The 9,581-nt window shown below is 41.9% G+C and overlaps 2 protein-coding genes across 2 annotated transcripts; both read left to right on the top strand.

Moving 5' to 3' along the window:
• Positions 1-32: 32 nt before the first annotated feature.
• Positions 33-9,381, top strand: LOC134823663 (ATP-binding cassette sub-family G member 5-like). The gene is made up of 10 exons (XM_063835197.1): positions 33-120; positions 446-659; positions 825-961; positions 3,441-3,536; positions 3,770-3,902; positions 7,687-7,805; positions 7,996-8,171; positions 8,409-8,591; positions 8,789-8,964; positions 9,173-9,381. Exons 1-10 carry the CDS (start codon positions 85-87, stop codon positions 9,379-9,381), a joined length of 1,479 nt encoding a protein of 492 aa, XP_063691267.1. The 5' UTR covers positions 33-84.
• LOC134823501 (tryparedoxin-like) lies at positions 4,663-5,304 on the top strand. Its single transcript, XM_063834986.1, has one exon. The coding sequence runs from the start codon at positions 4,723-4,725 to the stop codon at positions 5,233-5,235; it is 513 nt and encodes a 170-aa protein (XP_063691056.1). The 5' UTR covers positions 4,663-4,722; the 3' UTR covers positions 5,236-5,304.
• Positions 9,382-9,581: the final 200 nt, after the last annotated feature.

Here is a 9,581-nt window from a genome sequence, read left to right on the forward strand (position 1 = left end):
TTTATCAACTAAAACTTTACATTTTGTATTTAGCAAGGAACCTCCCACAGCGATTTTAAACATTAATATGGCAGCTGTTCGAATATGAAAGTCAGTCCTTCGAACTCTGTACGATATGAGGTAGGGATCCTATTTTATTATTATAAGTGTATTCTTAAGATTATAATTCTTGATTTTTAAGTGGACCAGACATAAATTGCCGGAGTTTAAAATCATCATAATATTCAATTCCAAACAGAACTGCTCTGTTTCTGTTCCGAATTTCATATTCCGACTTTAGTTTAATGGCACATACGCTTTAGACATCACTGCACTGAATCTACTTAAAATTCGTACATTTTTATAATTATGAATCATGTTGCTCATTCAGCCGCTCTAATCTGGGGCACTTCTTGTTTGGCTGCCGTCCTTCTGTACTGCTCTCTCTTCACCGTGTAAATTTCAGTTTTACGAGAAGGCAGGCGACAAGAACGATGACGATTTCGCGCCGTACGTCGTGAACAGAAAAGCGGTTTCAGTAGACGGACTACACTACTCGGTACCTCTGTACCCGGCCTGGAGAGCGGGATTCACCCGGAACTGTGCCACTAAGAACATTCTGGATAATGTTACCCTGCACGTGCCCGATGGTACTCTTATGGCTATCATGGGAAATTCTGGTGAGGAACTTCAGATGGATTTAAATTTGAAGGGTCACATAATTTTCACCGATATTCATATCCTTGGCATATGGCTACTGTTATTTAATTCTATCATCGTTATCTCGCATCACGGGCAGTTGGATACTGATTATTCTGGTACTAAAACACTTCTATCTAACGCAGGTTCAGGCAAGACAAGCTTACTTGACGTGTTAGCTAACAGAGCAGTGTCGGGGTCCTCTATTAAAGGTGAAATAATGCTGAACGGTACTAATTGTACTCCTCGCATGATGAAACACTCTTCTGGCTACGTTCTACAGGTAATTATTTAATGACTGCTAATTAATTAATTACTCTGTTAGAAAATCCTTATCTCGAGAAGTGCCTGAACTCAACTTAGGGTCATGTTATCGTATCCCACTCGTTACAAAAGAACTGTTAAGACTCAGTTGTCGTTCAATGTCCCTCCCTAAAAACTGAAAGGAGTGGTACACTTCCCCTCAGAATATACTGTCATCACCCCAAGGATCATCCTCATCGAACATATGTTTCTCTGGCTCCTCCTCCACCACCTCCATTGGGGGTATATTCTCCAAAGTTAGACTGCTGCTTCCCAACTTGTTAAGATTATTAGTTGACAATGACAGCTGTTTAGCCACACTCAGGGTAGCTCCCTTGCAGCCCTCGTCCTGGATACTCGTCTTATGACAGCAATTCCACCGTCCACCCGAGTACACACCCCTGTGGTACACTGTGTACAACTTGGTGTGCTGTCTGTTGTCCACTGACTTCTCCACCATTCTACTGATGGTATTTACCCACTGGTCTATGTTGTAGTCAGCTGATAGGTAGAGGAATGTTGGGCGTGTTTTGTCTGTTGTTGTTCCTCGCAGACTGTTTATTCTTAAAGATTTCCCCTTTCTCACCGTTTGTTCGGATACTATCTGCATGACATTCTCCCTCTCAATCAGATCTTTTTCCACTCTCTCACAAACAACAATGTTCCGTACCGGGACTGCCATCTTCATCTTTCTGCCGTCCCCGGAATAAACCTGTAGACTAGAGGCGAATAGTTTACACCACCTCTCCTTAAAGCGGAGACTGCCCTCACATTTCTTGTAGAGTGTTCCTGTTAGTGTGGGGGTCTCCAGGGTACCCATTAGTGAGCCTAATGTTGGTCTGGAACTTCGTCGGCTGTCATACTTAAATTCGAGGTATGTTAAAATATATTGAGCCAAAAAATAGAACCTCTCTGTCCTACAAATTCCATGCTTGACATCGAGAAATTGTTAAAATAGACATAGTAAAATAGAGAAATAGACAAAGCAAACTAGCACCTTACTGTCTAACGAATAAAACATTTAACAAGCTAAATGTGCAGCAATAGATTTAGTTCAAACGATATGTGCGGCAGGTAACTATAATACACGAAGCAGTACAATTTAACAAAAACACAGGAATGTGTGTTGGAACGTTGCCGTAAACCGATTTTAAGAACGCATCCTACGTTTCGCTACGAATGACAAATCATATTCCTACAAAGTATGATGGGCAGTGAGCTAATCGCGGCGATACATTACCACATAGTTTCTAGCACGGTAAATCAGTTTTACATACACACGTATTTATTTCCATTGGCACGCAATGACGATACTTTGAGTGTATGGAATTCGTCCAGCAAGGAAACTTTGTGCTACATAAACATGATATTAATTGCACAGTTTGCACTGATTGAATCATCCAGTCGTTATCGAATAAGCTATACTATTGATCGATGAAACATTGCTGACTTGCACTTAATTCAATTGAAGATACAAAAGAATTCAAATTTATTCAGTAAAAAATATCAAACTGCCCATCAAACTATATTAAAGTCACTATTGTGACGGTACATTAGAACTAGACAGAAACAAAGTGTGAAGGGACTGAACTATCTAGTCTCCTGGATCATGAAGGGTACTTTCAAATTAATGGTCAAATGAATAGATAAAAATAAAGTTTTTATAAGCTCAATTGTCGTGAAAATGAATTTGTTCATGTGCTGTACAGGGTAATTCAAATCAGAATGTAGCATGTTACCATAGTTACCATAGTTACCGTAGTTACCATAATATTAGTAACCCTAATATTATGGTAGCTAGCCATATCACCAGTCCTAGAGTGCATTTAATATTGATCTTGAGTAAAAAGCACACGAGAAAAAGAATGACGTTAATATGATTTATATGTCAAAATATTAGCGTCATGAGTATAGGAGGTTTAGTCTGGTCGCTCTCACAGTACCAATCTGATCGCTCTCACAGAATCGCACAATATGTTGTAATTAGAACAAATGTCTTACAGTTCATAGCTCACAACTGTATGTCCGTTTCCATAGCTACTAAATAGAAAATAAGAAAACAATCGGTAAATGATTCCCCTATTGAAAGTGAAACGGTGCAATGAAGAGTTATCCTTTAACAATCGTATGTTTGGTCACAGCGTATCTTGAGTGCCGTCATGTCTACAACTTAACGATGAGTAGACTGTGTTTTTCATGACCTTTTGATATTTCAGGGGATCTTACTTCTTTGTTATCTATTGCTTATTCGCTATAACAAGCTTTATAATCACAATGTCAGTGATAACTGATACTCTGTATCATTCTGTATAATTCACGGTTGTTGGTCTCCAGTGCAAAAAATCGAACCTTCTGTATAAAGACAAAATGGTGCGTGATCACTCACGCGTTATTGCTCCATTTTTTAATTCTAATCCATATCAGATTTGTGAAAGTAAACTTAAAGTCCACTTTTTCAGCACGACAGAATGCTGCCTAACCTGACAGTTTGGGAGACACTAATGTTCGTGTCACACTTTACTCTTAACGAGAACGAGTCCTCCAAAGAAGAGCGGGTTAGTTTCAACTATTCAACGTATCAACTATCAACTGTCGGCGGTTTTAACAGCCCGTCGATTTGTTGATCAAAGCAAAGACTCAATATAATACTCACGGTTAAAACTATTCTTTATAGTCAGGCTCCCATTTGAAGACATAATATGTATAATAAAGAGAGTTAACAGTTTAATAATCATTACTTTACCATGTTTATAATATCCCCAACTAACCCCTCCCTTCCCCCTCCAAGGTACAGACAGTGATAGACAGACTAGGCTTATCCCACGTGACTGATACACGTGTTGGTAACGAGCACACACGTGGCCTCAGTGGTGGTGAGAGACGGAGGGTTTCCATTGGTATCCAACTCGTCAACGCTCCTAGTAAGTGTAAAATCCGGATTGGATTATTGTTTATGAGTCGCATTGTTGTAATGTATTCTGTGTAAAATTATCTTTATCCCGGTTACTGCGACAAGTAAAAATTTTAATACTTTCAACACTACTATATATAACAAATAATTTGTGATCATGAATACGATGTAGTTACATTGAAACGTCGAGTAAACTCCTTTTCCTAATAAGAGCATTTTTACTTGTCGCAGTAACCGGGATAAAGATAATTTTACACAGAATACGCTCCAAGTAAGCACGTGTTCTCAATTTCAGAACTAAAATTATCTGTTTATTATTTTGGGTAGATTGTTTTGTAATATGTACTTTTATTTGGTTTCACCGAATGTAAGAAATATTTTAGAAATCTTTAAAATAAAAAATATTATAATATTATCATGGAAATGTCGACCAACAGCTGCTGTTTAAAGATGATTTTGAAAAAAATTTTGTAATCAGTATCGCGTATTTTGAAAGATTCTGTTCAAACCGAAGTCACAGGTGGTTTTGATCATGAATTCGATTTCGCTAGTCTTCAAGTTTGAGCCTAAACAATAGATTTTATCTTGTTCATTCCAGCCTTAATGTTATAACAAAACTTTAAACATAGCACGACTTTGGAAAATATCATTAACGTTTAGGTGTAACTTCACAAGTTCAGCGCTGAAAACGCACCAGAGCTTTTCAAACAATCTAATCTCAAAACCAAACCATTGTCCAAACTTCCTGACGTAACACCGTATTTCAACTTAACAAAGTATAAATACAGGATCAGGAGTGGAAGAATAACCATAATCCACTTGTTGTAACCATGAAGCTGCTGATCTCACTAGCCGTCCTCCTTGCTGTTTCCCTCGCATCGGAAGATGGAGATGCTCCCTCACAGGACCTAACCTCCTCCCAAATCAAGAACCTCCTCTCCAAAGCTACCCTGTACAACAGTCAAGGACGACAAGTATCACTCGACAGTCTGCGAGGCAAGTACATTGGTCTCTACTTCTCCGGATACTGGTGCTCTCCTTGCAGGAAGATGACTCCCGTTCTGACTCAAGTCAGGGAGAAACAAAAGAGCAGGTTCGAGATCATCTGGATTACACGTGACCACTCCGAGACGGAAGCTAACAACTACTTCAGGAAGATGTCGTGGCTGAGACTACCTTTCAACGAGGCAAGGAGTATTGGTAATGAGCTGTTCAGGGCGGTCAGACAGAGATACATTCCCACTCTTACCATGCTGGATCCTAACTTCAACGTTATCAACTACAATGCAAGGAGCCAGATTGAGCGGGATAGCTCCGGAAGAAACTTCCCTTGGAGAAGTTAGACATGCTAGCAAGAAAACTGAATTTTTTAATTGTATCCTATTTAGATTGTTTTAGCTTGTAAGTCTCAATTCTCTGTTTTTCTTAGAATTATGTTCCGTTTGAACGAACTTCCGTGTCCGTTTTCAAACTCTGGTTTGTAGAATACTGCCTATAGTCCGAGCCTATATCGTGCCGTGTTATTTTTAAAAGTGGGATGTGGCACTATAAACTATCGCCAGAATTGTGATAGTTCGATCAACTTTAAAAAAATTTTATTCTTTAAAAAGGTGTTATCGGCATCACGTACTGTGTCAAGATCTTTTCAGATCAGGTTCACAGATTCATGGATTCGATTTAGTCGTCAAATTGGGACAATAGATTTTATCTTTTTCATTGGACCGTTAAAACTGCTCTTTAAAAGTTGGAACTTCTTTGGAAAATTTCGTTCACCTTAAGGTGCGACTTCACTGGTAAGATAACTTCAGAGGTGTCAGGTGCGGCCCCGAAAACGCATCGAAACTCATCGGGGCATTTCAACCAATCTAATCTAATAGCAGAACCATTGTCCGCATTGTCTGACTTACCGTCGCATCTTATCTCAAATAGGTATATAAAAAGAAGTGGAACTCAGTTCCTGACCACAATCCCGCATCTCACTAGAACCATGCAGCTGTTAATCTCACTAGCCGGCCTCTTGGCTGTTTCTCTCGCATCTGAAGACTCTTCCGAGCAACTACCAGAATGGACCCCCACCACCCGGATCTACAAGATCCTCTCTAGAGCAACCCTGTACAATAAGGAGGGGCAGCAGGTTTCCTCTCTAGAGCAACCCTGTACAATAAGGAGGGGCAGCAGGTTTCCTCTCGAGCAACCCTGTACAATAAGGAGGGGCAGCAGGTTTCCTCTCTAGAGCAACCCTGTACAATAAGGAGGGGCAGCAGGTTTCCTCTCTAGAGCAACCCTGTACAATAAGGAGGGGCAGCAGGTTTCCTCTCTAGAGCAACCCTGTACAATAAGGAGGGGCAGCAGGTTTCCTCTCTAGAGCAACCCTGTACAATAAGGAGGGGCAGCAGGTTTCCTCTCTAGAGCTACCCTGTACAATAAGGAGGGGCAGCAGGTTTCCTCTCTAGAGCAACCCTGTACAATAAGGAGGGGCAGCAGGTTTCCTCTCTAGAGCAACCCTGTACAATAAGGAGGGGCAGCAGGTTTCCTCTCTAGAGCAACCCTGTACAATAAGGAGGGGCAGCAGGTTTCCTCTCTAGAGCAACCCTGTACAATAAGGAGGGGCAGCAGGTTTCCTCTCTAGAGCAACCCTGTACAATAAGGAGGGGCAGCAGGTTTCCTCTCTAGAGCAACCCTGTACAATAAGGAGGGGCAGCAGGTTTCCTCTCTAGAGCAACCCTGTACAATAAGGAGGGGCAGCAGGTTTCCTCTCTAGAGCTACCCTGTACAATAAGGAGGGGCAGCAGGTTTCGCTGGACAGTCTGAGGGCCAACTATATCGGACTCTACTTCTCGGGTTCCTGGTGCGCTCCCTGCAACAAGATGACTCCTGTGCTAGCCGGATTAAAGGAGAAATTATACAAGAGAAAATTCGAGATCATCTGGATCTCACGTGACCGTTCCGAGGAGGAAGCTGACGAATACTTCAAGGAGATGTCCTGGCTGAGACTGCCGTACAATGAGACAGGAACCATTGGTGCTGAGCTATTTAAGGAGGTCGGAGAGAAACATATCCCGACTCTTGCCATGCTGGATGGTATCTACCAGTTTATCAACACCAACGCAAGGAGCCAAATCGAGCAAGACCCTGAAGGCAGAAACTTTCCTTGGTGGTGGATCCCATCATAAACATGTTTGCTTTGATAATACGAAATTTGAAATTAAAGAATTTATTGTAGTGTAACATCTCTGTTTATCTTTGTTATACACATTTTGCAATCAAAGATGCAAGTATATAGTAGAAGTAGAAGTACAGTAAAACCACGATTCACCGCGCCCCCATTCACCACAAACCCCATGTTACCACGGTCATTACTGTCACCAAAATTATCACTCAACAATAAAACCCATTATGTGATCAATCAAAACCCCGATTTACTGCGCCTATGCCATTTTTCCCGAACTCCGCGGTAAATCGGGTTTTACTGTAGTAGGAAGAATGAAATCTGATAACAAAACCATTTCTTTCTGACTAATCGTGTCTTCCCTTACTTCGCTTCCCACTTGAAAATTAGAAGTTCTGAATTAAAATAGAAGAACGTTGGGACGTTCTGGTCACATCCCTCCTATCACAAAAGTGACATATCTTGCTAAGAACACAAAGAGATTGGTGGCGAAATCGGGGGAACACCCCCCCCCCCCCCCCCCCCCCCCCCCCCCCCCCCCCCCCCCCCCCCCCCCCCCCCCCCCCCCCCCCCCCCCCGGCCCCCCTGAAACCCACAGAACCACCCCTGTTACCGCATTTACCAGGTGTTTTACTGTTGGACGAGCCGACAACAGGTCTTGACTCGTTTGCAGCACACAACTTAGTCCTGCTACTGAAGAGAATTGCTGGGTACGGGGTGACAATCCTTATCACTATCCATCAGGTGAATTAAACTGCTCACATGTTTAGGGTGACCCAAAATTAGCTTATTAATTAATGTTAAATCTCCAAATTTTTATCATCTAGAAACTAACGTTGGGGTTTTGGGCTACGGTATACGGATTTAACAGATTCTAAAGGAGTAATATAAAGCACACTAATCACTCTACCCGATCTAACATTTAACTCCTCAGCCCCGATCTGACATGTTCAGACTATTTGATGGCATCACTATTCTATCCTCCGGACAGCTAGTGTACAGCGGTCCTGCTCGTGCTATGGTGCAACACTTCAACTCTCTGGGGTATCCCTGTCCTCTGTACGCTAATCCTCTTGATCATTACGTGGATCTGGGTACTATTGATTACAGGTAACTCTCTTTCTCTTCTCTTCACAGGTAACTCTCTTTCTCTTTCTTTTTTAATATTGCTAACCTTACATGTTACCTGGTCCTTTTATTTATGTGCTGGATTTGATATTAGATGCAATGATAGAAATTTAGGTTTAAAATAGCTGAAAAATATATCCCAAGGGAGAAAATGAACGATACATTTTAAGCACACATCTCTTTAAGTCTTTACCCTATATTTATATATACCCTCCCCAGGAGTGAGTCGACCCAGCTGAAGACATCAGACTCGGTAGACTCGCTGAAGAAGAGCTTCATGGAGAGTGCGATCCACAGTGAGACTCTACAACAGATACACTACTGGAAGTCAGGGCCCCGGGAGAATGTTGTGTTTTACCGGACCAAGGCTAACAAACACGAGATAATGAGACGTATGATCCAGTGAGTTGGGGGGTGTCAGGACTCAGGAGGGGTCGTTTTGGGTGATGCTTTTTAGAATATCCTATAATTGAAAATGGCTATCGTGCAAGTTTTGGTGGTTTCAGAATTGCTGTCGGAGGCTTTCGTTATGTTTTGATTGGACTATAATATTTATCTTATCAATCTGATATTATTGTTAAAACCCCGCTTTATTTCAGGAGACTACAGCTGAATCTGAGTCGGGATAGTTCTGCTCTTACCATGAGACTTAGTCAGCTCTTCCTGTTCGGGTTCTTCATGTTCGCTTTCTTCTTCCGCATTGGCTCAAACCAGAACTCCATGCAAGACAGAGTGGGATTCTTGTACGAAATCAGCTGCGGTCCCATATTTATTGGTAAGATATCATCCACTTATATCCTTAAATGCAAGTGATTTTTATTAATGTTACTGTTCCATCGATTTCCTCGAAATAAAGAAACTGTTCGCCTCACTATTTGGTTCTCTATTTGGTTCTCTATTTAGTTCACTATTTAGTTCACTATTAAGTTCACTATTTGGTTCATTATCTTGTCCAATTATTCACATTTACACGACCCCTGCAGGAATGTTTAACGCTATCGCCCTGTTCCCAACTATGCGAGATATGCACTACAGGGAGTCACGTGATGGGTTCTACAACAGCTGGATGTTCCTCTGTACTTACTTCGCTCATATTATCCCCTTTGCTATGTTAGCCAGTGTTATCTTCGCTACTTTCACCTACTGGTTAGTAGTGGAATGTGAGGGAAGGAGGGAGTGTGACGTCACGTGAGGGAGTGTGGCGTCACGTGAGGGAGTGTGACGTCACGTGAGGGAGTGTGACGTCACGTGAGGGAGTGTGACGTCACGTGAGGGAGTGTGACGTCACGTGAGGGAGTGTGACGTCACGTGAGGGAGTGTGACGTCACGTGAGGGAGTGTTACGTCACGTGAGGGAGTGTGACGTCACGTGAGGGAGTGTGACGTCACGTGA

This window comes from Bolinopsis microptera, chromosome 11, assembly GCF_026151205.1.
Source record: "Bolinopsis microptera isolate Bmic1 chromosome 11, MBARI_Bmic_1.0, whole genome shotgun sequence".
In the NCBI taxonomy this organism is placed as follows: Eukaryota; Metazoa; Ctenophora; class Tentaculata; order Lobata; family Bolinopsidae; genus Bolinopsis; species Bolinopsis microptera.

What these genes read in the sequence shown, in the direction of transcription:
- LOC134823663 (XM_063835197.1), top strand. Translation starts at nt 85, where the DNA reads ATGAAAGTCAGTCCTTCGAACTCTGTACGATATGAG. An exon ending in CTTCTGGCTACGTTCTACAG is followed by an intron (nt 962 to 3,440) that starts GTAATTATTTAA and finishes CCACTTTTTCAG; the next exon opens with CACGACAGAATGCTGCCTAA. An exon ending in TCCTTATCACTATCCATCAG is followed by an intron (nt 7,806 to 7,995) that starts GTGAATTAAACT and finishes TTAACTCCTCAG; the next exon opens with CCCCGATCTGACATGTTCAG.
- LOC134823501 (XM_063834986.1), top strand. Translation starts at nt 4,723, where the DNA reads ATGAAGCTGCTGATCTCACTAGCCGTCCTCCTTGCTGTTTCCCTCGCA.